The 26258-nt window shown below is 45.4% G+C and overlaps 2 protein-coding genes across 2 annotated transcripts in view; both read left to right on the forward strand.

Moving 5' to 3' along the window:
- Positions 1-26258, forward strand: part of LOC309564402 (uncharacterized protein) — an 880901-nt gene that overhangs the window by 213855 nt on the left and 640788 nt on the right.
- Positions 1-26258, forward strand: part of LOC309563410 (uncharacterized protein) — a gene marked incomplete at its 3' end in the record, with an annotated part of 173873 nt that overhangs the window by 92532 nt on the left and 55083 nt on the right. Inside the window, exon 18 of the mRNA XM_082267804.1 lies at positions 2722-4505. Coding sequence (XP_082123930.1) covers positions 2722-4505 — 1784 coding nt within the window. The remainder of the gene's footprint in view (positions 1-2721; positions 4506-26258) is intronic.

Genomic DNA, 26258 nt, shown 5'->3' on the forward strand with positions numbered 1-26258 from the left:
GATACAGGAAAATAGTCAGTTCAGGCAGCAGACAGGAACATGGCTAACAAAACAGGGTTGGTCCAGGAGGCAGGTAGATCTGTGGTCCAAATACAGTCAAAGGGTTGGTCCAGGCAGATATGTGGTCGCTAAACAGGTAAAGAGTCAATTCAGGCATCAGGCAGAAACATGGCCAGAAAACAGGCAAAGGGTTAATCCCGGAGGCAGGCAGATACATGGTCAGTATACAGGCAAAGGGTTGGTCCAGGCAGAAGGCAGAAACATGGCTAGAAAACAGGCAAAAGGTTGATCCAGGAGGCAGGCAGATCTGTGATCAGTATACAGGCAAAGGGTCAGTCCATGCAGCAGTCAGAAACATGGCTAGAAAACAGCCAAAGGGTTGGTCCAGGAGGCAGGCAGATCTGTGGTCCAAATACAGTCAAAGGGTCGGTCCAGGCAGATATGTGGTCAGTAAACAGGTAAAGAGTCATATCAGGCAGCAGACAGAAACATGGCTAGAAAACAGGCAAAGGGTTGGTCCAGGAGGCAGGCAGATCTGTGGTTCAAATACAGTCAAAGGGTCGGTCCAGGCAGATATGTGGTCAGTAAACAGGTAAACAGTCAGTTCAGGCAGCAGGCAGAAACATGGCTAGAAAACAGGCAAAGGGTTGATCTCAGAGGCAGGCAGATTCATGGTCAGTATACAGGCAAAGGGTTGGTCCAGGTAGAAGGCAGAAACATGGCTTAAAAACAGGCAAAAGGTTGATTCAGGAGGCAGGCAGATCTGTGATCAGTATACAGGCAAAGGGTCAGTCCAGGCAGCAGTCAGAAACATGGCTAGAAAACAGCCAAAGGGTTGGTCCAGGAGGCAGGCAGATCTGTGGTCCAAATACAGTCAAAGGGTCGGTCCAGGCAGATATGTAGTCAGTAAACAGGTAAAGAGTCATATCAGGCAGCAGTCAGAAACATGGCTAGAAAACAGGCAAAGGGTTGGTCCAGGAGGCAGGTAGATCTGTGGTCCAAATACAGTCAAAGGGTCGGTCCAGGCAGATATGTGGTCAGTAAACAGGTAAAGAGTCATATCAGGCAGCAGTCAGAAACATGGCTAGAAAACAGGCAAAGGGTTGGTCCAGGAGGCAGGTAGATCTGTGGTCCAAATACAGTCAAACGGTCGGTCCAGGCAGATATGTGGTCAGTAAACAGGTAAAGAGTCAGTTCAGGCAGCAGGCAGAAACATGGCTAGAAAACAGGCAAAGGGTTGATCTCGGAGGCAGGCAGATTCACGATCAGTATAAAGGCAAAGGGTCAGTCCAGGCAGCAGTCAGAAACATGGCTAGAAAACAGGCAAAGGGTTGATTCAGGAGGCAGGCAGATCCGTAGTCAGTATACAGGCAAAGGTTCGGTCTAGGCAGCAGGCATATATGTGCCCAATGAACAGGTAAAGGGTGAGTCCAGGCAGCAGGCAGAAACATGGTTAGAAAACAGACAAATATTCGGTACTCAGGAGATTAAATACAGGTAAATGGTAGCTAGTCAGGCACATGAGAAAATGTATTACGAGCACTGGGTGCAGGGTCAGTCAAGTTTAAATCAGATGCCTTTGGAAGGATGGATGAATTAAGGCTGGGGAAGGAAAACACAGAGGGCATTGCCTGGCAACAGGACACCTCAAAGCTGAGCTGTGGGCAGATAGTCCCACTGCAGGAAGGAATGATTAATGGAGAGCCAGAAGGAGGTGTCCATGGTGCGGCCCCAATGCCTGATCATACTGCACAATAGGAAAGGTTCATCTACATTTCTTAATATAACATCATGTTCTCAACAAATGAGGAGGAGATACTGTACACCATATGAAAGGTCCATCTCCATTCCGCAATATAACGTCATGTTCCCATCAAATGAGGAGGAGATACTGTACACCATATGAAAGGTCCATCTCCATTCCTCAATATAACGTTATGTTCCCAACAAATGAGGAGGAGATACTGTACACCATATGAAAGGTCCATCTCCATTCCTCAATATAACGTCATGTTCCCAACAAATGAGGAGGAGATACTGTACACCATATGAAAGGTCCATCTCCATTCCTCAATATAACGTCATGTTCCCAACAAATGAGGAGGAGATACTGTACATCATATGAAAGGTCCATCTCCATTCCTCAATATAACGTCATGTTCCCATCAAATGAGGAGGAGATACTGTACACCATATGAAAGGTCCATCTCCATTCTTCAATATAACGTCATGTTCCCAACAAATGAGGAGGAGATACTGTACACCATATGAAAGGTCCATCTCCATTCCTCAATATAACGTCATGTTCCCATCAAATGAGGAGGAGATACTGTACACCATATGAAAGGTCTATCTCCATTCCTCCATATTACGTAACGTTCCCAATAAATGAGAAGGTCCTGTACACCACATAAAAGGGTCCATCTCAATTCCTCAATGTAATGTTATATTCCCAACAAACGTGGAGGAGATACTGTACACCATATGAAAGATCCATCTCCATCCCTCAATATAACATCATGTTCCCAACAAATGAGGAGGAGATACTGTACACCATATGAAAGGTCCATCTCCATTCCTCAATATAACGTCATGTTCCCAACAAATGAGGAGGAGATATTGAATGTGCTGTATACTATATCTGATTTTTCTTTCATAAATGACTGTTTGTTTCAAGAAGTGAACATTTCTGGCATTTAATAAAATATTGTTTTCCAACAGATGGACGTTACGTCCGGAACAACTCCGAAGAAGACCTTATTCTATCTTCATCTGATAATGCAGAAGATAACGGCATCACACAAGGTTTTCCAGAATTAAAACCCATTTCTCCAACCATACACCATGGACCGTGTCATTTGAAGACATCATCTGATCCCTCTAATCCTGAAGAACCTCCCGATCAATCACCTACCGTTAAAGCAGGCGTCCATCTTAGTTTTTGCAGTACGGATACGTCTTCCAATCCATCCAATTCCAACGAATCCTCTGTGAGCCATAAGGAAACGGACGAGAGTTCATTGTCCTGTTTAGTGTGTGGGATATGTTTTAAGGCCAAATCAGAACTTCTTCTACACCTTAGATCTCACACCAGTGTGTCTTTTGCATGTTCGGAGTGCGGGAAATCTTTTACTGACAAAGGAGCACTTGTCATACACCAGAAAACTCACACAGGTGAAGAAAGTCCTTTCGAATGTTCAGAGTGCGGGAAATGTTTTACTGGGAAAAGTGAACTCTTTACACACCAGAGAACTCACAAGGGTGGGAACCCTTATTCATGTATGGAGTGCGGCAAATGTTTTACTCGAAAAAGAAATCTTCGTATACACCAGAGGATTCACACGGGTGAGCGTCCTTTTTCATGCACAGAGTGCGGGAAATGTTTCAGTGATAAAGGAAGTCTTCTTCGACACCTAAGAATTCACACGGGTCAACGTCCCTACTCGTGTCCGGAATGTGGGAAATACTTCAGTAAGAAAGGAGAACTCCTTAGCCATCACAGAATTCACACGGGAGAGCGTCCTTTTTCATGTTCAGAGTGCGGGAAATCTTTCACTCAGAAAGGAGGTCTTCAAAGACACCAAAGAAGTCACACAGGTGAACGTCCTTATTCATGTGTACAGTGCGGGAAATCGTTCACTCAGAAAATAAATCTTCTTCGACACCAGAAAAGTCACACAGGGGAGCGTCCCTATTCATGTTCAGAGTGCGGGAAGTGTTTCATTCGTAAAGGACAACTTCTTATACACCAGAGAGTTCACACGGGTGAGCGCCCTTATTCATGTTTAGAGTGTGGGAAATGTTTCACCCAGAATGGAGAGTTTATTAGACACCAGCAAATTCACACAAAACGTCCTTTTTTATGTTCAGAGTGTGGGAAATCTTTCCCTGATGTAAGTTCGCTTCTCGCACATCAGAGAATTCACGCAGGTGAGCATCCTTTCTCATGTTCAGAGTGCGGGAAATATTATTCTCAGAAATCAGACCTTCTCGTACACCAGAGAATTCACACAGGTGAGAGACCTTATTCATGCCCAGAGTGCGGAAAATGTTTCACTCAGAGAGGAAGCCTTCTTAGGCACCAGGGAAGTCACACCGGTGAGCGTCCTTTCTCATGTCCAGAGTGTGGAAAATACTTCACAAACAAAGAAGGCCTCATTAGGCACCAAAGAAGTCACACAGGGGAACATCCTTTCTCATGTGCAGAGTGCGGGAAAAGTTTCAATCAAAAAGGAAACCTCCTTACACACCAAAGAAGTCACAAGGGTGAGCGTCCTTATTCGTGTTCGGAGTGCGGAAAATGTTTCACTCGGAAAGAAAAACTTCTTTCACACCACAGGATTCACACGGGTGATAATCTTTTTCCATGCCCTGTGTGCGGGAAAACATTCACAGAGAGGTTTGCACTTCTTAGGCACCAGAGAAGTCACACAGGTGAGCGTCCTTTCTCATGCGCAGAGTGCGGGAAATGTTACACTCGGAAAGCAGAACTTCTTATACACCAGAGGAGTCACACAGGTGAGCGCCCTTTTTCATGTACGGAGTGCGGGAGATGCTTCAGGCGGAAAAAAGAACTTATTAGACACCAGAGAATTCACACGGGCGAGTGTCCTTTTACCTGTTCAGAGTGCGGGAAGTCTTTCACGCAGAATGGAGACCTTCTTAGGCACCAGAAGATCCATACGGAAGAACGTCCACATTCATGCTTGGAGTGCGGGAAAGGTTTCTCTCAAAAGGGAGCGCTTGTTAAACACCAGAGAATTCACACAGGAGAGCGTCCTTTTTCGTGTTCATCGTGCGAAAAATGTTTTACAAGTAAAGGAAATCTACTTAGACACCAGAGAACACATACCTGCTGATATTGCTGACGAACGTAACGTGACATTTTACGATTCTTATTAGCTCCGTACATCACATAAAAGGTGAAAGCTGATTGGCTGAGCCATTAATTCGTAGACACTTCAGTGGTGGGATCTGCCTTCTGCAGTTCCTGGTTCTCTTCCCGCACACCCTGGGGTATCCCCATTTTGCTTTCTCCATTATACAAAATATTTGTCAAAAGTATTGGGACGCCTGCCTTTACCCGCACATGAACTTTAATGGCATCCCAGTCTTAGTCCGTAGAGTTCAATATTGAGTTGTCCCACCCTTTGCAGCTATAACAGCTTCAACTCTTCTGGGAAGGCCGTCCACAAGGTTTAGGAGTTTGTCTTTAGGAATGTTTCACCATTCTTCCAGAAGGGCATTTGTGAGGTCAGGCGAGAAGGCCTGGCTTGCATTCTCCACTCTAATTCATCCCAAAGGTGTTCTATCGGGTTGAGGTCAGGACTCTGTGCAGGCCAGTCAAGTTCCTCCACCCCAAACTCGTTTATCCATGTCTTTATGGACCTTGCTTTGTGCACTGGTGCGCAGTCATGTTGGAACAGGAAGGGGCCATCCCCAAACTGTTCCCACAAAGTCGGGAGCATGAAATTGTCCAAAATGTCTTGGTATGCTGACGCCTTAAGAGTTCCCTTCACTGGAACTACGGGGCCAAGCCCAACCCCTGAAAACCAACCCCACACCATAATCCCCCCTCCACCAAATGATTTGGACCAGTGCTCAAAGCAAGGTCCCTAAAGACAATACTCTGTATTTGTGACCAGGCATCAAATAGGGGCACCAGCCGGGTCCTCTCCTGTAGTACACCGCTACTTGGCTACTCTGTATTTGGACATAAGCTGACTGAAGAGCGTCCAGTGAAGGCATTTTGTGAGACCCCCCTCGAAACACGTAAGCATTTTCAGACCTGTGTGGTATCTTCCCAGGATACAAGAAGTATGCTGTATTTGTGACCAGATAACAAATAGGGGGGTGCAGCTCAAGGCTCCAGCTATGTCCTCTCCTATAATACACCTCTGGGAGTGCTGGCAAGGACAGAGGTCATCCCAGCTCCCATGATACAAGAGCCAAAAAAGGGTCCTATGCGCCGCACACCACTGCAAGACCCTGTGGATATGTGAAACGACAGCCTTTAGGCTGGGCTCCAGTCAAGCCATGCTCTCAACACGTTTCACTCCACCCCGGAGCTTAGATTGGGGAATTAAGCCATGATTATGCTCTGGTGGCAGAGTGAAACGTGTTGGGAGGGGGGTGGCTTGGCTGGAGCCTGGGCTGAGGCTGTCATTTTACATACAGTCAGGTAGATAAATATGGGGACATCTACACAATTCTAATATTTTTCGCTCTATACACCACCACAATGGATTTGAAATTAAACAAACAAGATGCGCTTTAACTGCAGACTTTCAGCTTTAATTTGAGGGTACTTACATCCAAATCAGATGAAAGGTGTCGGAATTACAACAGTTTGTATATGTGCCTCCCACTTTTTAAGGGACCAAAAGTAATGGGACAATTGGCTGCTTAGCGTTTCCATGGCCAGGTGTGTGTTATTCCCTCATTATCCCATTTACAAGGAGCAGATAAAAGGTCCAGAGGTCATTTCAAGTGTGCTATTTGCATTTGGAATCTGTTGCTGTCAACTCTCAATATGAGATCCAAAGAGCTGTCACTATCCGTGAACTTTCACTTTTTAATACTTGGTTGCAAATCCTTTGCAGTCAATTACAGCCTGAAGTCTGGAATGCATAGACATCACCAGACGCTGGGTTTCATCCCTGGTGATGCTCTGCCAGGCCTCTACTGCAACTGTCTTCAGTTCCTGCCTGTTCTTGGGGCATTTTCCCTTCAGTTTTGTCTTCAGCAAGGGAAATGCATGCTCAATCGGATTCAGGTCAGGTGATTGACTTGGCCATTGCATAACATTCCACTTCTTTCCCTTAAAAAAACTCTTTGGTTGCTTTCGCAGTATGCTTCGGGTCATTGTCCATCTGCATTGTGAAGCGCCGTCCAATGACTTCTGAAGCATTTGGCTGAATATGAGCAGATAATATTGCCTGAAACACTTCAGAATTCATCCTGCTTCTTTTGTCAGCAGTCACATCATCAATAAATACAAGAGAACCAGTTCCATTGGCAGCCATACATGCCCACGCCATGACACTACCACCACCATGCTTCACTGATGAGGTGGTATGCTTTGGATCATGTGCAGTTCCTTTCCTTCTCCATACTCTTCTCTTCCCATCACTCTGGTACAAGTTGATCTTGGTCTCATCTGTCCATAGGATGTTGTTCCAGAACTGTGAAGGCTTTTTTAGATGTTGTTTGGCAAACTCTAATCTGGCCTTCCTGTTTTTGAGGCTCACCAATGGTTTACATCTTGTGGTGAACCCTCTGTATTCACTCTGGTGAAGTCTTCTCTTGATTGTTGACTTTGACACACATACACCTACCTCCTGGAGCGTGTTCTTGATCTGGCCTACTGTTGTGAAGGTGACACACATACACCTACCTCCTGGAGAGTGTTCTTGATCTGGCCAACTGTTGTGAAGGGTGTTTTCTTCACCAGGGAAATAATTATTCGGTCATCCGCCACAGTTGTTTTCCGTGGTCTTCCGGGTCTTTTGGTGTTGCTGAGCTCACCGGTGCATTCTTTCTTTTTAAGGATGTTCCAAACAGTTGATTCGGCCACACCTAATGTTTTTACCATCTCTCTGATGGGTTTGTTTTGTTTTTGTTTTTCAGCCTAATGATGGCTTGCTTCACTGATAGTGACAGCTCTTTGGATCTCATATTGAGAGTTGACAGCAACAGATTCCAAATGCAAATAGCACACTTGAAATGAACTCTGGACCTTTTATCTGCTCCCTGTAAAGGGATAATGAGGGAATAAGACACACCTGGCCATGGAACAGCTGATCAGCCCATTGTCCCATTACTTTTGGTCCCTTAAAAAGTGGGAGGCACATATACAAACTGTTGTAATTCCTACACCTTTCACCTGATTTGGATGTAAATACCCTCAAATTAAAGCTGAAAGTCTGCAGTTAAAGCGCATCTTGTTTGTTTCATTTCCAATCCATTGTGGTGGTGTATAGAGCCAAAAAGATTAGAATTGTGTCGATGTCCCAATATTTATGGACCACCTGACTGTATCCACAAGGTCTTGCAGTGATGTTCGGCACATAAGATCCTTTTTTGACTCTGTATTTGTATATATGCTCACTAAAGAGGGTCCAGTGAAGGCGTTTTGTGAAGCAAGTGTGGCTGGGTCAAGGTTGAAGGTAAGTCTAAGGCCAGGTGGGCTGCTCTCTGGAGGGTTTTTTGTATTCAATAAAGGACAAAGGTACAAGTTGTCCTTTTAAGAGTATGATAAAATGGTAGATGGGTAAGCCCCTCGAAAACTGGGATCTTGCTTTCCGATGGAATGAATATCTGATGCCAAAACGTATGACGTTAGGGTTGTCTTTTTCTAACCTACATTTCTGGAGGCTAAGGCACCTGAGTTTTGGGCAGTAGCACCCGGGGGGGGGGGGCTCTTTAACAACTAGATCCTATCTCCAACAACTAGATCCTATCTCCAACAACTAGATCCTATCTCTAATGACTGGATCCTATCTCCAACAACTACATCCTATCTCTAATGACTGGATCCTATCTCCAAAAACTACATCCTATCTCAAATGACTGGATCCTATCTCCACAAACTACATCCTATCTCTAATGACTGGATCCTATCTCCAACAACTAGATCCTATCTTCAACGACTACATCCTATCTTTAACGACTGGATCCTATCTCCAACACATTCATCCTATCTCCAACAACTTCATTCTATTTCCAACAAATGGATCCCATTTTCAACAACTAGATTCTATCTCCAACGACTTCATCCTATCTCCAACGACTTCATCCTATCTCCAACGACTTCATCCTATCTCCAACGACTGGATCCTATCTCCAAAGACTAGATCCTATCTCCAACGACTGGATGCTATCTCTAGCGACGGGCAGTGGTTTTTCTTCAAGCTGCCTTATCAGAAGTCACCCAACACATGTGAAATTAGACGGTTTCATTTGTTACGTTTTATCTTTGCAGTCTCTTACGCTTAATATATAATATTTTGATAATATTAAAAATTCGTCCTCAAAGAATCATTGTAAATCTGCAGGAACCTATAACACCAAATCAACCTACCTTTCCAGAAGATCCTTTAAGCTGGTTGCTCTTAGTTTGTCATCCTCATGGCTTTGCTATACTGAAGGTACTGACTCCTCAATGGTCCAATCGATACATAATAATAGAGTCAGATTAATTTTGGAAATTCGTGTTTAAGTATTTAAGGCTTGATATCAGTTAAGTCTTGATTTTATTTTGTGTCCATTAATTATTCTGATTTTATAAAGTAAAATAAAAAAATGCTCAATGAATAATATCCTGTTTCGACTCCTTTTTTTAAAATAAATTACCATAATTCTTAGATAAATGGTGATTGGAATGTGCTGTCTTCATAGAGAGTTATCCATTGGTATTTCATATATTACATAACATATTTTAGCTCATAAATGTATCAACAGCCAATTCCTGAAAACCCCCATAGGGTGTCAATGCGGCCGTGAAGGGGTTGACGCGTTTCGCGGGAAATCCCCGCTTCCTCAGGACCTTATAGACCCCATTGATTTTCCAATATTACAATGCCATAAAAGACACTGAACATAGAAAAGAGCAAATGAATAAAATAATATTTCTGGCTAGGGATGCACCGATACCGGTATCTGTGCCAATACCAAGCATTTGCGCAAGTACAGTACAGTTTCCCCCACCGCTACTTTGTGTATGTGTATAGAAAGGGAAAAGCGCCATCGAATGGGCAGTTTAAAAAATATTAGAACTCACAGTACATATCTGGCCACATGCAAAGTCATCTACATAGGTGTCCCAGTCCGCTGTTGATAGCAAATCAGGGCTGCTGGAGGTGTTCACAGGGCTGGAGAAGATATAGAGATGGTCCGCCCACAAGCTGACATCACTTACACTCTATACCCACGGGGTCCCGAAACTTCTCCAGCCCTGTGAGTACCTCCAGTGACCCTGATTTGCTATCATCAGCGGACCGGGACACCTAAGTGATAATAAAACAAAAATAGTCATACATAGAGGTAGCACCTCATAAGGAAACAAGAGTGGAAAAAAAATGTTATACATATTAATAATAAATATATAATAGTGTAGCGCAGTCTGATGTCACAATAAATAACAATCTCTGGTAAAATCACTTAAAACCAAAATTGTTAAAAAACCATTTCATGAGTAAAAAGAGACAGTTCATAAAAGGTGATATGAAAAATAGACGATAAGAAACACAGTCCACTAGTGATCTGTTGAAATGACAACAAGTGTGACTTCAGTGCTCATGAGATTCCCATCACCAGACATTATCTGCCTCTCACCTCCAGAGCTCGACCCCACAGGGTCTAAAAGCATGAACAAACTCCACGATACTCAGCAAGTGTTGTTCCAATATATCAGGACCACAGCCTCCAGCACTTATCAGCACGGATATCAATGGCAATCAAATACTGCAGAGGGTACAGCTTCCAAATCCGTCCCAAAACATATGGATAAAGAAGGAAAAATCTAGTGCTCTCTGTTGCAATAATTAAGACTTTATTTGCTCAAAAAGTAGTGCACTTACATTATGTTCAGCAGTGACAAGCATAACGATTGCAGAGCGTGCAGCGTGCTGGATGGTGCCTGGTTCCTGAATTGTTTGATAGCCGTAGGACCGTGTGACCAATCCCCCGTACGCGTTACGTCATGTGGGCGTAGACTTCTTTCATATTAATAATAAATTCAATAAATAAACAATAAACTGAGAGGGGAGTCCAGGAGGTCTGGTTTCACATGGATTTATGGAGCCACTACAAATGACACATGAATTATTCTCATTGCTGCAATCTTGGATTTCCTCCTCAAGATCACAGGGATAGGCTCCAGAATTTTACAGTCATTATCTTTATCAGTAATACAGAGGTCATCTTCATCAGTAGCTAAAGCCTAGTACACACGCAACGATTATCGGCCGACCAGTCGTCCGTCTTTTGTCCAGAGTGTTGTCTGTTGGTTGGAATGTGCGCTAGACTGCACATAAATTTTCTCGCCTGACAAAATTCTACTTCAGAAGTGATGTCATGTGTTGGTTTGCTTTCTTTGTGTTCTTTCTTCTCTGAGCATGCCCAGTCTTGCTCATAAGATTTTTCCCTGTCGAAATCTGTACTGACTGCACGAAAATCGGCCGTGTTTTGACGGCGGACAAAAATTTTATAGCCTGCACACCAGATTTTTTTCGGCCGAAAAGTCGGAGTCAGTTGTCGGAAGCATCATACTAACAAGCCGAAAATCGGCGGATCGGTCGTCGGACGAAAATTCCCTACCGATTTTCGACGCGTGTGTACGAGGCTTTACAGAGTATGTCAGTGTCATGTGATCAGTCCCATCATTGTCACATTTAGATAACATGGACAAGTATGCAAGGTTATTCAAGTGGGGCTCCAGAAATAGGGATGCATACAACGTAACACTGTATGGACCTTCACCCATGAAGAGATGTTTTTCCCTTCTAGTTCCTCTCCCCTTTCCTCTTCAACATCTGGAAAACAATTGCTCGCTTTTGGAAAGCTTTGTTACCTTATTTAATTTGCAGTCTAGCACTTCTTCCCTAGGCAAGAATGAAGTGGGCACCTACCGCTGCCTCCTAGGATGGCTTCATCCAGGGCTTTTTTTCAGAGGGAACGCACCTCCAGCACGGAATGTATGTATTGGGAAGGGGTACTAGAGTGTGCTGAAGGGCTATTGATGCTGGCTGCTGGGGGATCTATGCAGTGGTGTATTTTGGTTTTGTGTTGCCCTAGGCAAGACTAAAATTGGGCGCCCCTCCTAATAAATTTGCCGCACTCCTTTTTTAAAAGATGTGACTCCCTCCGAGAGAGAGAGAGACTCCCTCCGAGATAGAGAGAGAGAGAGACTCCCTCCGAGAGAGAGAGAGACTCCCTCCGAGAGAGAGACTCCCTCCGAGAGAGCGAGAGAGAGAGAGATTCCCTTAGAGAGAGAGAGAGAGAGAGAGACTCCCTCCGAGAGAGAGACTCCCTCAGAGAGAGAGAGAGAGATGAGAGAGAGGGGGCTGAGAGATGGAGAGAGAGAGGAGGGGTCAGAGAGAGAGGGAGGGGGAGAAAGAGGGGGTGGGTTAGAGGGGGTGAGTGAGAGAGAGAGAGGGGGGGGGTGAGAGAGGCGGCTCTAGCAACCAGTGGCCAATATAGTCTCAGGTGGAGGGGCGGCTTTTTTGCTGCCCCCCTGCAAAGTGCCGCCCTAGGCCTGGGCCTTGTTGGCCTAGGCCAAAATACAGCACTGGATCTATGACTAAAACTAAAAGTCATTATTTCGACGTGGAAACAAGGCTAAGCAACTCAACTATGCATGAAAACATAGGAACTGGGGTGTAGAAAAATGGCAGCAGGTGCTCTTGACTTATAAGTCACAATGCAAAATATTTGGCTGTAGCAGGAGGCAGTTTGTTGGTGACGGGCTGGAGAGCGGTACAATAATGAGTGTCTGCAGGTGACAACAGTGAAGTATGGTGGAGGTTCCTTGTAAGTTTGGGGCTGCATTCCTGCAAATGAAGTTGGATGATTTGGTCAGGATCAATGGTGTCCCCAATACAGGCAGATACTTACCCATCATGCCATACCATCAAAGAGGCATGTGATTGGCCCTAAATCTTTTCTGCAGCAGGACAACGATCCCAAACATACAGCCAATGTCATTAAGAACTATCTTCAGCGTAAAGAAGAACAAGGAGTCCTGGGGGTGATGGTCTGGTTCTCAAAGAGCCCTGATCTCACCATCATGGAATCTGTCTAGGATTATTGTGCATGAAGAGACAGAAGGATTTGAGGCAGCCGACATCCACAGAAGATCTGTCGTTGGTTCTCCAAGATGTTTGAAACAACTTACCTCCCGATGTTCCTTCAAAAACTGTGTGCAAGTCTACCTAGAAGAAATGATGCTTTGAAGGCTAAGGGCGGTCACATCAAATATTGATTCGATTTGAATTTCTCTTCTGTTCATTTACTTTCCATTTTATAATTGATGAAAATAAACTATTAGCACTTTTATCTCTGAAAGCTTTTCTTATTCACAGCGTTTTTTCACGCCTGCCTAAAACTTTTGCACAGTAGTGTATATCCACTTCAGCTCTAGGCCATTTTTTTGACAATTTTGTAAAATTCCGTATTTTTTTTTGCTAGAAAATTAGTTAGAACCCCCAGAGGAAGGCTAGGATTAGAGTTACTGCCCATGATCTGATGTTGGCCGTGATACTTCACATGTGTGGGGCGATCACTGTTTGTGTGTGTGTGCAGGACTAACGCGCTCATTCGCAGGGGGACTTTTTTTTTTTTTTTAATGATTCCTTTTTTTTTTTTTACATTGTTGCTGTACTTTTTTTTTGTAATCACTTTTATTGCTGTCACAAGGAATTTAAACATACCTTGTGCCAGCAATAGGCATGTGACCGGTACTCTTTATCCAGTTCTGGACCGGAAGGATTTGCCCCCATTTTTTTGCGATTCAACATTGCGTTATTTTAACGGAATATTGCACAGTCGTGCGACGCTGTACCTAAATAAAATTGATGTCTTTTTTTCCCCACAAATAGAGCTTTCTTTTGGTGGTATTTGATCACCTCTCCGATTTTTATTTTTTGCGCTATAAACAAAAAAAGAGCGACAATTCTGGAAAAAAAAAAAATATTTTTCACTTTCTGCTATATAACATTCCCAATAATAAAAAAAAAGTTTAAAAATCAAAATTTGTCATCATTTTAGGCCAATTTTATATTCTGCTGCATATTTTTGGTAAAAAAAAAAAAAAATGACAATAAGCGAATTTTGATCACCTGTGCGATTTTTATTTTTTTTCGATATAAACAAAAAAAAGAGCGACAATTCTGAAAAAAAAACCCACTATTTCTATTTTTCACTTTCTGCTATATAACATTCCCAATAAAAATGATTTAAAAATAAAATTTTTCATCATTTTAGGCCAATTTGTATTCTGCTACATATTTTTGGTAAAAGAAAAAAATCGCAATGAGCGTATTTTGATTGGTTTGCACAAAAGTTATCGCGTCTACAAACTAGGGGAAAGATTAATGTCATTTTTATTTTTTACTAGTAATTTTTAGTGGGACTGCGACATTGCGGTGGACAGATCGGACCCCTAACTGACATTTTTGACACTTTTGATGGGACCAGTGACATTACTACAGTAATCAGTGCTAAAAATTTGCACAGTCCTGTAATCATGATACTGGCAGGGAAGGGGTTAACCTAGGGGCGATCAAAGGGTTAAGTGTGAGCCTAGGGGAGTGTTTTCTAACTGTATGGGCGATGGGCTTGTGAAATGGTCATAGAGACCTGTGTTCCTATATAGAAGGATCACAGGCGGTCTGTGATCATTTCGGAGAGAAGAACGGTCATCTGTGTTTACAACAGCAGACCGTCGTTCTCTCTCAGCGGAAAGCGATCGCGGGTGCCTGGCGGCAATCGCATCAGCATCCCCGCTGCCTAGTGGGGGCGGGAGCATCACTCGCGCGACGAACGTAGGGCTGCGTCATTTCATGCAACCAAGCCAGCCTGCAGCAGTAAAACTGCGGCGGGTGGTTGGCAAGTGGTTAAGTAACAGTAGAGCTTGTGTTGCTGACCGCATAGGTACATTTTACTGTGGTAACCCAATTATACTCTCACAAAGAGCCGATCAAAGCCGATAAGGCTCTGCTTGGCTGTCCGGCCAGTCGGCTGGTCACTCAGGTCTTCCAGTAGGATGGGCGGCTGCAGGCATCACCCCGTTATAACCAAGGAAAGTCCAACGACAAACGGGGACATTGCTGGTCGTTAAGTGTGTATATATACTGTATTTTCTGGCGTATAAGACTACTAAGAACCTAAAAAAAATCCCCCAAAAATGGGAGGTCATCTTATACGCCGAGTATGATATCTCCAAGGTAACCTAAGTATAAGTATTACCGGTAGATCATGTAATAGGGGGGTCGTCTTATACGCCCAGTCGTCTTATACGCCGGAAAATACGGTATATATATATATATATATATAAATATGTGTAAAGCACTGTGTAAATTGATGGTGCTATAGAAGTACCTGTGTGAAATAAAGAAATAAATTCACTACGAGGTAACAAAGTACAAAATAAAACATAAGCTGCAGTTTTTCTGTTCTCCACAAGGTAGTGAGCTAACGTAAATTCAGGAAGTGATGTCAGGAGCAGACAGGAAGTGAGATCAGGAGTAGACAGGAAGTGGGGTCAGGTATAAAAAGGAAGTTCCGGGTCAGAGGTGTGTTGGGAGGAAGTAGAGAGGAGACATTGCTGGAACTGGCAACAGATGAGGTAATAAGATATTATTTTATATTTACACCCAGTAATCCCCCATCATGTTCCATCCTCTTCCTCCATAGTCACTGTGATGTTGTTTTTCTGATATACCCATATATTTGGAAGGTTTAATCTTTGCACAGATACGATCGAAATATAGAGCCAAAGTTGGACTGGAGATGTGTTGGGTAGTGGTTGTAAAGTAAACCCTCCTATCGTTTTCAGCCAAGGAAGCCGCCATTTTCGCCTCTGTTTGATCTTCAACTGCCATGATGCTGCTGTGATCAGTTAGGATACCAGCCATTTGGTTTGACAGTTTGGTTGAAAGCACAAGCAAATGTGACAGTTACATTCCCAGCACATGTTGGGAATGTAACTGTTTTTTTTAAACTGTGTGGGTTGATGGGTTGAGTTCCAACTTGCCTGTGCCTGCTGCCAAAGTATAAAGCGTGGGTCTCCAAACTTCCTAATCAAAGGGCCAGTTTAGTGTTCTTCAGGCTTAGGGGGGGCAGACTGGACAGTGGGAATAAAAAATGCCCCATCATTGGTCTTAATAAGAGGAATATTGCCCCATAGTTGATATCAGTGATCAGAATAGTGTCCCGTTGATGGTATTAGTACAGGGAATGGTGCCTCATAAGAGTCAGTAGGTGGAATGGGTGGGGAATGGTGCCTCATCATTGGTGTCAGTAGGAGGAATGGTGCCTCATCATTGGTGTCAGTAGGAGGAATGGTGCCTCGTCATTGGTGTCAGTAGGAGGAATTGCGCCCCATCGTTGGTGTCAGTAGGGGGAATGGTGCCCCATCGTTGGTGTCAGTAGGGAGAATGGTGCCCCATGGTTGGTGTAAGTAGGGGGGAATGGTGCCCCATGGTTGGTGTAAGTAGGGGGGAATGGTGCCCCATGGTTGGTGTAAGTAGGGGGGAATGGTGCCCCATGGTTGGTGTAAGTAGGGGGGAATGGTGCCCCATGGTTGGTGTAAGTAGGGGGGAATGGTGCCCCATGGTTGGTGTAAGTAGGGGGGAATGGTGCCCCATCGTTGGTGTCAGTAGGGGGGAATGGTGCCCCATCGTTGGTGTCAGTTTGTGAAAGGTGCCCCATTATTGGTGTCAATAAACGGAATGGGGCCCCATGCTTGGTGTCAGTTGGTGGAATAGTGCCGCATCATTGGTGTCAGTTGGTGAAATAGTGCCCCATTATTGGTGTCAATAGGCAGAATGGGCTCCATCGTTGGTGTCAGTTGGTGGAATAGTGCCCCATTATTGGGGTCAAAGGCGGAATGGGGCCATTTTACTTCCTGATCGCCAAAGATTCTCCTGGTGGCTGCAGGTGCCTGTTTCTGTGGGTGGTAAGTGTGGTAGGGTCCTCTCCCTCTCTGCTGAGGATTGCTTTGTGTCTTGCGACCAGGTGGTGCTGCCAGCGCAGTGGGGGTTGTCACTTAGCAGTGTTTTACACTTTTTTGGGGTCCCCCTGGTGACTCATGGAGTCTTTGGAGCACATTTCCCCACCTGATCCCCTCTCTGAGGCTGCAGGGCCCTCCAGAGCCCAACCACCCATCTACGCACTGACGTCCTGGAGTCCCTGGTGTCCCAAGGTAGAGGTGGCTTGCGGGCAGCAGGCTAGCAAAAAGCGCCCCCCGCCTTCCGCTGTGTCATGTACCTGGATCGAGGCCGAAGTGCAGCGAGGGCTTCCCTTGCAGCTCAGTGCGAGTCACCCCTGGAAGTGGTACAGGAGGTGAAGCACCCCAAGACGCACAGGTCGTCTGCGGGGAACAGGAGAGCAGGACCGGTGGACACCAGAGGATGGAAGAGGAGGCTGGTACACAAGCACGCCCGGCGACTTCCAGGAACTCCAGATATAGCAGGCAACTCTGGTGCAGTAGTAAAAGCTGGGCGGGGGGTCATACACAGATGATCAGTCTGAGAGCAAGGCAAATAGCAGAACAGGGGCAAGCCGGGGTCACAACCGAAGAGCAGGCAGGCAGAAGCAGAGTCCTTAGGCAAGCCGGGGTCCTACACAGGTAATCAGAGCAGGTAGGTAGCAGTAGCAAGGTCAGTAAGGCAGGCCGAGGGTCAAACATCAGATGGGTCAGAAGGAAGCCGGGTCACAATGGGAATTCCAAGAGAGTTCACAAGGTTCAGGTCACAGGACGCTGACGATAATCCAGCAATTTTGATGGGGCCAGAGGTGGGTTTATATAGGCCAGCTTCCGCTCACGCGCACAGGTGCTCGCCTGTAGCGCCCATTACTAGTACTGGCAGTAACGCCAGTACTTCTATGGCCATGTCCCTGACACCCTGCCTCATCTGTCTCATCAGATCCTGAATCTGATTCAGCCGCTGCAGACGTGGGTCACCCTGCTGGGTCTGCAACCACGCGCCTGGAAGCCTCTGATAGTAAGGATGATTCCTCCATGTCTGCGACTGTGCACGAAAAGGCGCTGGTGGATGTGCTGATTGTATCTGTGTGTGTGAGACCCTGAGGATGGAGGATGCAGCTAAAGCTGCGACAGAGGCACAGGTGCCCTTTGGCATTCACAAGCCATCCAGAGCGGCAAAGGTGTTTCCCGCACTATGTACACTCTGGCTGGTTCGGCAATGAGGCCGGTATTCTCCACTGCCCTAGTGTCGTAAACTCTGAATGAGTGGGCTAAGCTCCTACACCGTGACCTGGAGGGAGAAAAGCTTCCCCCACCTTTGCTGAGCTGGCGGACCAGCTGGTCCAGGGGCTGCAGTTTATCTGTGATGCCTCTTTGGATGCGGCTTCCCTGATGGCTCACCTCTCTGTTTTGGCAGTGGTCCTTCGGCATGTTTTTTGGCTCAAGTGCTGATCTGTGGATAAGACTTCAAAAAAGGCCTTGACTGATCTTCCGTTTCAAGGAGATCGCTTGTTTGGAGCTACCCTGGATGACATTATTGAAGGTCTCACAGGGGGGAAGAGTACTTTTCTTCCGCAGGCTACTAAGGGCAAGGATCCTTGTCTTAGATGTGGGCCTTCCTTCTAAGCTCATAAGAAGTTTTTTCCGTCCCTCAGGGGCGACTGACAAGGGCTCGAAGCCTTTCAGGGCCTCTTCTGGAGGATCCAAACGAACCTGGCCTGGCAAGCCAACATCGGGCTTCTCCAGACCCGGGGACAAGGCTCCTTCTGCATGAAGGTGCGCCCTCACCCATATCGGGGGTGGGGGGACGTCTTCGCTGAATTTCGGACCTGTGAACTTCCCGGGTGCAAGGCAAGTGAGTCCACGAAGTAATTCGGTCCGGCTACAAGATCGAGTTTCGCTCTTGTCGCTCGGCAAGATTTTTTTTCCTTCCAACTTGCCCCTGTCCTCAGACTGCTTACAGGGCCTGTTTGGGGCGGTACAAGACCTCTTCCTTCAAGGGGTGTTTGTCCCAGTTCCAACCTCGGAACATTTTCAGGGTTTTTAACCAAACCTGTTCACAGTTCACAGGAAGCATCCTGGACCTCAAGGCGATAAGCTGCTTTGTACGGGTACAGAAGTTCAGAATGGAGTCCATTCCAACGGTGGTGGCATCTCCGCCTCTATTGATATCAAGGATGCCTACCTTCACATTGCAAAATGTGCAAGTCACCAACGTTTTCTCTGCTTTGCTTTGGAAGAGAAGCATTATCCGTTTGTGGCGTTACCATTTGGTCTCACATCTGTTCCTCGGGTCTTCACAAAAGTGTTGGCCCCGGTGCTAGCTTTGCTACACCAATGGGAGATCGCGGTACTGGGCTACATGGACAATCTCTTTCTGCGAGCGGAGTCTCCCTCTGCTCTGGTGGAGAACCTGGGGATCACAATATAAACTCTGCGGGAGTGCGGCTGGATTCTGAATTTTCGAAAGTCTGCTCTAGTTCTGTCCACAAAGCTGGACTATCTGGGCCTGACTCTGGACTCGGCCTAAGCCAGAGTGCTTCTTCCTCTGTACAAACTCCAGAAATTGCAGGCTGCAATTCGCCTCCTGCTATCCAACAAATGGTCATCCCTCTGGACTTGCATGCGGGTGCTGGGCCTGATGGTGTCTACCTTCGAGGTGGTTCTGTTTGCATAGTTCCATAAGAGGTCCTTGCAAAGGGAAATTCTGGCCAAATGGGACAAGACTCTGGAGTCTCTGGACCAACAGATACGGCTGAGTCGGGGCATGAAGGAGTCCCTGATACGGTGGCTTCGTTCTCCGGTGCTTCAGCTGGGAAATTCCTTCCTCCCTTTGTATTGGACAGTGGTCACCACAGATGCCAGCCTGTCCAGCTAGGGAGACGTCCTCAGCAAGCATTCTGCTCAGAGGATCTGGATGCTGGAAGAGTCCAGACTCCTGATCAATGTCTTGGAACTCCGAGCGATCAGACTATGTCTGGATCATTGGACGGATAGTCTTCAGGGTTGTCCAGTGCGCATTCATTTGGACAATGCCACGGCCATGGCTTCTGTCAATCACCAAGGGGGCACAAGAAGTGTCCTGGCTGCTCTGGAGGTGTCCGGCATTCTAAGGTTGGCAGAATGGTTCGTTCCAGCCCTCTCCGCTGTACACATTCCCCGGGGTGGAAAATTGGCAGGCGGATTACCTCAGTTGGCAGGCGTTGGACCACAGGGAGTGTTCATCCGGAGGTGTTTCATCAGCTGTGTCTCTGGTGGGGAACCCCTGAGGTGGATCTGTTGGCCTCTCGGCTCAACAGAAAGGTGCAGAGGTTTGTGGCTTGGTCAAGGGATCCTCTGGCGGACACCACAGACATGCTCGTGGCCCCGTGGGGTCAGTATTGTCTGAATTATGCCTTCCCTCCTCAAGTTTCTGCTAAGACTTCTACACAGGATTGAGGCAGAAGGGATTCTGGTCATCTTAGTGGCTCCGGACTGGCCTCGTGGGGCTTGGTACACTGATCTGGTGCGGCTGGTCACCGACGTTCCTTGGCAGCTTCCTCTCAGGGAGGATCTGCTGTCCCAAGGACCAATCTCCTATCCTGCTTTACAGTCGCTGGCTTTAGTGGTTTGGCTGTTGAATGTCAGGTACTGAAGGACAGGGGTTTATCTGAGTCGGTGATTTCTACACTGTTAAAAGCTAGGAAGATCTACCATTGTACGTGGAAGACGTACATTGCATGGTGTGAGTCTCTTAGGGTTCTTCCTTGCTCCTTCTCAGTGGCATGGATCTTGACCTTCCTTCAACAGGGGTTGAACAGAAATTGGCCTTGAGTACCATCAAGGGCCAGGTGTCGGCCTTGGAAGTCTTCTTCCAATGAACTTTGGCCACACACTCCCTGGTGCTTACCTTTCTTCAGGGTGTTCGACATTTGGTTCCTCCAGTGCCTTGGAATCATAATTTGGTGCTTTCAGCTCTACAGAATACTCCCTTTGAAAATATTCAGGAGATTCCCCTGCTTAGGCTGTCCCAGAAGGTGGCCTTTTTAGTGGCTATCACCTCTGCGTGCAGGGTGTCGGAACTGGCGGCGTTATCCTGTTGTTCACCTTACCTGGTGATTCACAGGGATAAGGTGGTTCTTCGCCCCTGTCCGTCGTTCCTCCCAAAAGTTGTCTCTGATTTTCATTTGAATGAAGACATTGTGTTGCCTTCCCTGTGTCCCAGGCCTAAATATCCAAAAGGAAAGTGCCTTGCGTGCCTTGGATGTGGTCTGGGCATTTAGGGTGTACCTGGCAGCTACGGAGTCTTTCAGGAAGTCAAACTCCCTCTTTGTGCTCTTTGTGCTTTGTGTTGTCCACTTCCTCTGCCACCATTTCCAGATGGATCAGACAGACGGTGGTGCAGACCTATTCCATCAGGGGTCAGGTTCCTCCTTTCCCTATAAAGGCACACTCTACTAGGGCCCTTAGTGCCTCCTGGGCTTTTCATCATCAGGCGTCAGTGATGAAGGTTTGCAAGGCGGCCACCTGGTTGTCAGTGCACAGTTTTACAAAGTTTTATAAAGTGGATGTGTTGGCATCTGGAGATGCTTCTTTTGGCCGCAAGGTTTTACAGGCTGCTGTTTAAGAGGACCTGATCCTCTTTGAGGGTGTATTTTTTTTTTTTTTTCAGGTGGGCTCCAAGTGTATGGTTGAACTCCTGTTGCCTCTTTGGCTAATGTTGACTTACTGTAAATTCCATTTCTCTGATGTTCGTTGATGGACACAGCACCCACCCCTCTGTGACGTTATAATTTTCCTGGCACTGCTTGTAACAAACTGAGTACCTATAGCAGAGAGAGGGAGTATACCCCCTGCGACTGCCCATGGGTGTGGCCATAATTCTTTTCTGCCTATTGTCCTACTCCTGTAGGGGGCAGTATAACCCAATGGTTATGAATATCAGGAGCTGTGTCCATCAATGAACATCAGAGAAATGGATTGTACAGCAAGTCAAAAAAACAAGCATTTGAGTACTCCTGGAAATACCCCTTGTGTCTGGCATGGAAATGGTTATGAGGGGTGATGATGAACTTGAACTTCTGGGGAAGTGAGGTGGAGTCAGTCCGCTCCTCTGGACTGTGACATCGTTGACCATAATCAGTAAGTGGACTCTTTGTGATGTGCTTTGTAATCGAGCCCATGTTGGAGTGGTCAAACACTCGTCACCTGGACAGGAAGTGAAATCTCCCCCAATGGGGACACAGAAATAAAAACTGAACAGGGCTCCTAACTCTTCACCTCTCTACCCAAACCTAAATTCATCTTCGTTTAGTCCAGATAATTCTCTGTTTATTATCCGTCTACAGAGAGGAGAGTTCTGTATGGATCACATGACCACATCAATGAGGAGCGACAAAGATCAAAATCACATGACTGAGAAGATCCTAAACCTCACCCTGGAGATCGTCTGCCTGCTGACTGGAGAGGTGAGGAGGATTTTGGGAGGTCACATGACATCACTCTTATCTCTTTTAATAAAACACAGACGTGACTGGAGAGGTGAGGAGGATTCTGGGAGGTCACATGACATCACTCTTATCTCTTTTAATAAAACACAGACCTGACCGGAGAGGTGAGGAGGATTCTGGGAGGTCACATGACATCACTCTTATCTCTGTTAATATATCACAGACCTGCTGAAGATGTGGGGAGGATGTTTGGAGGTCCCATAATAGCACTCACCAAGACATGGGTGTCACTTGGGGATGACTGCTCAAATATCCCTCACAAATCAACACCACAAAGGGCAGTTGGAGCCACACAAAAGTAGCAGGGCACTGGTCATGCATCCTCCATTTTGTTCCAGCATCCTCTAAATGCCAACGGTGTATACATTTTTTTTCAAAAAAGAAGCTTCTATAATCATCGGGAGCCATTTATTAAATTTTTTAAATTAGAATTAAGGTGAAAATAATTTCACCCTTCCTATTGATTTTGATGATATGGATAAAATTCCCTAAATGTTTTTAACCAAATTTCTGTTTAAATAAAAAAACCTCAATATTCCTCATCCCTAGTGGTGACCTGATAGGTGAGGGAATCCGGGAATGTCACCCACTGTTGGAGATAAATATTCACATTTCTCGTGGCATCTCTCAATAGGGTTACACAGTAGTGAAGAAGACCTTTGAGGAGTATGTGACCGCCAGTAGACTTCACCTTGTGTCAAAAGGGCAGAGGGTGACTCAGACACTCAACACTGTCACTCCATCCGTGTCCCCAACTCTTAAGAGAAACGATGATGAGAAGATTCTAAAAGCCATCAACAAGATCACTGAGCTGCTGACAGGAGAGGTGAGCGGTGCCGGGAATTCTGGGACATTATCCAGTAACAGACAAGGGATGTGTCTGGATGGTGACTGTATCATTGTGTGTGTCAGGTTCCTATAAGGTGTCAGGATGTCACTGTCTATTTCTCCATGGAGGAGTGGGAGTATTTAGAAGGACACAAGGATCTCTACAAGGATGTCATGATGGAGGATCAGATGTTCAGTTCTAGAAATCCAGGAAAAATTACATTTTGCTTGAATGAGATGATACTGAAGCACACCCTGGAGATCATCAACCTTCTGATTGGGGAGGTGAGGAGGACTTTGGGAAGGTCACATGAAAAATTAATAGAACACAAGGTGGGGCCAGAAGTATTCCGCTATTATATATTTATTGGTTTATATTACAGGACTGTGCCGTAGTTATGACCTCATCTCTTGAAAATAATATAACAACGAGAAGTCACCGCTTGCACAAAAGACTAAAAGAAAGACCGAGCCCTATCACAGTGCCTCCCCTACCTGTCCTCAGTCTTGAGAAAATGACCAAACTTAACATCCTAGAGTTTACAACCAAGATGATGGAGCTGCTGACAGGAGAGGTGAGCGGTGCCGGGAATTCTGGGACATTATCCAGTTGCAGACAAGGGATGTGTCTGGATGGTGACTGTATCATTGTGTGTGTCAGGTTCCTATAAGGTGTCAGGATGTCACTGTCTATTTCTCCATGGAGGAGTGGGAGTATATAGAAGGACACAAGGATCTCTACAAGGACGTTATGATGGAGAATCAGCCGCCCCTCACATCACCGGGTAAGAGGAGACTTTATTGTAAAGGAGGGAGCAGTACGGAGGGTCCACGTAAATAAACTTTAAATGCAGAACATATTTATAATTTCATTTTACCTCCATGATTATTAAGACATGTTGCTTCACCAAAGTGAAATCACCAGAGAGAATTAGTAGTCCTTGCCACCATGCAGTAGGATCGAGACTAAATTATTAACGGCATTGGAAAGTTGGTTCAGAATTAAAGATGCAACTCTCGTAAGCTAAAGCTTAACCACTTTACCACCGGAGGATTTTGCTGTCTTACGTCTGGGCCACTTTTTGCGATTCGGCGCTGTGCGAATTTAACTGACAATTGCGCAGTCGTGCAACGCCGTACCCAAACGAAATTTATGTCCTTTTTTTCCCATAAACAGAGCTTTCTTTTGGTGGGATTTGATCACCTGTGTAATTTTTACTTTTTGTGCTATAAACAAAAAAAGAGCATACATTTTGAAAAAAATATTTTTTTATGAAATTCTCCCCCCAAAAAATGTAAAAATCTAATTTTTTTTTTTAAATTTTTGGCCAATTTGTTTTCTGCTACCTATGTTTGGTAAAAAAAAAATCACAATAAGCGTATTTTGATTAGTTTGCGCAAAAGTTATTGCGTTTACTAACTAAGGGAAAGATTTCTGTAATTTTTGGTGTTTTTTTATAACGAGTATTGGCGGCGATCTGCAATTTTTTTTTTTTTTTTCGGGACTGCGGCAGACAGATCGGACCCTTGACTGACATTTTTGACACTTTGGGGGTACCAGTGACATTACTACAGTAATCAGTGCTATAAATATGCACTGTTACTGTAAAAATGACACTGGCAGGGAAGGGGTTAATTTTATTGGAGAGGGAGGGGTTAATGTATGCCTGGTTCTTATGCCTGGTTCTTACTAACGTGTGTGGGGGGAGGTGATTGAGTGACACAGGGACAGATCGCATGTTCAGCTATGCTGACCCCTGCAATCTGACCCTGTCTGTCACTTAGGAGATCCGCCCGCTCTGTTTACACAAGCGGGCGGATCTCGAAACTCGATTCCCCGGCGATCGGGGAAGAGCAGCGGCGATCGCCGCTTCTCCTCATCTGGCCCGACTCCCGCTGTGACTGAAAACAGCGGAAGCGAGCCTCCGGCAGCGCGCGAGCGCCGCCCACAAGGGGAGGAGTCCAGCGACGTAGGTCTACGTCGCTGGACGGGAACGAGCCACTGTGCCGCAGTAGAGGCACAGTGAGCGGGGGTAAAGTGGTTAAGGTGTTGTCTTTTCATTGTTAAATTTAGGATGGTTGGGGCCATTTGTAACGAATATTTACTGTACTCCACATAAAAAAAGGTCCATTTATATTCTTCAATCTAATGTCATGTTCCCAACAGTTAAAGTGAAAGGTCCGTCTCAATTCCTCAAAATAACGTCCTATTCCTAAAAAATGTGGTGGAGAATACTGTACACCATATGAAAGGTTCATCTCCGTTCTTTAATATAACGTCATGTTCCCAACAAATGAGGTGGAGATACTGTACACCATAGGAAAGGTCCATCTCCATTCCTCAATATAACGCCATGTTCTCAACAAATGAGGAGGAGATACTGTAAACCATATGAAAGGTCCATCTCCATTCCTCAATATAACGTCATGTTCCCAACAAATGAGGAGAAGATACTGTACACCATATGAAAGGTCCATCTCCATTCCTCAATATAACGTCATGTTCCCAACAAATGAGGAAGAGATACTGTACACCATATGAAAGGTCTTTCTCTTTCTCACCATAAAAGTAGTATGTAATCATGGTTACTCACATGGCAGAGCTTTATAGAACTATAGACTGAAACCCAAGCATACTGTATTTGCCTCCTGACTAAAATGTGAAAGTTACATTTAATTTTTTTTCCAAAATTCCTTTCCAGCAGGAGGACACTACCTTCAAAATACCTCTGAGGGACACCATAATATACCTGCAGACAATATTGTGGAAGATAATGATATTGCGCTATATTCTCCAGGAGTAAATCCCATTACTCAATATATACATCACAGACCCTACTGTCTGGAGGAATCAATGGATCCCTCTAATCCCAAGGAATGTTCTGATAGATCACATCATTGGACTCCAGACATCCATCTTCGATCTCCAAGTGCAAATAGATCAACCGACTCATCTAATCCCAATCAATCGTCTTTTAGGCATAAAGTAGTGAACACGGTTAGGAGTTCTTTGTCATGTTTGGGGTGTGGAAAATATTTCAAATTGAAATCGGAACTTCTAATCCATCTTAGAGGTCACACCAAGGTGACCTCTTCATATTCAGAGTGTGGGAAATCTTTCACCAAGAAAAGTGAAGCTCTGGCACACCAGCAAAGTCACGCTGATGAGAAGCCATTTATGTGCACAGAGTGTGGAAAACGTTTCATTCGAAAGAAAAATCTTCTTAAACACC

This window comes from Pelophylax lessonae (genome assembly GCF_965119305.1).
Source record: "Pelophylax lessonae genome assembly, chromosome: 9".
NCBI classification, from domain to species: Eukaryota; Metazoa; Chordata; class Amphibia; order Anura; family Ranidae; genus Pelophylax; species Pelophylax lessonae.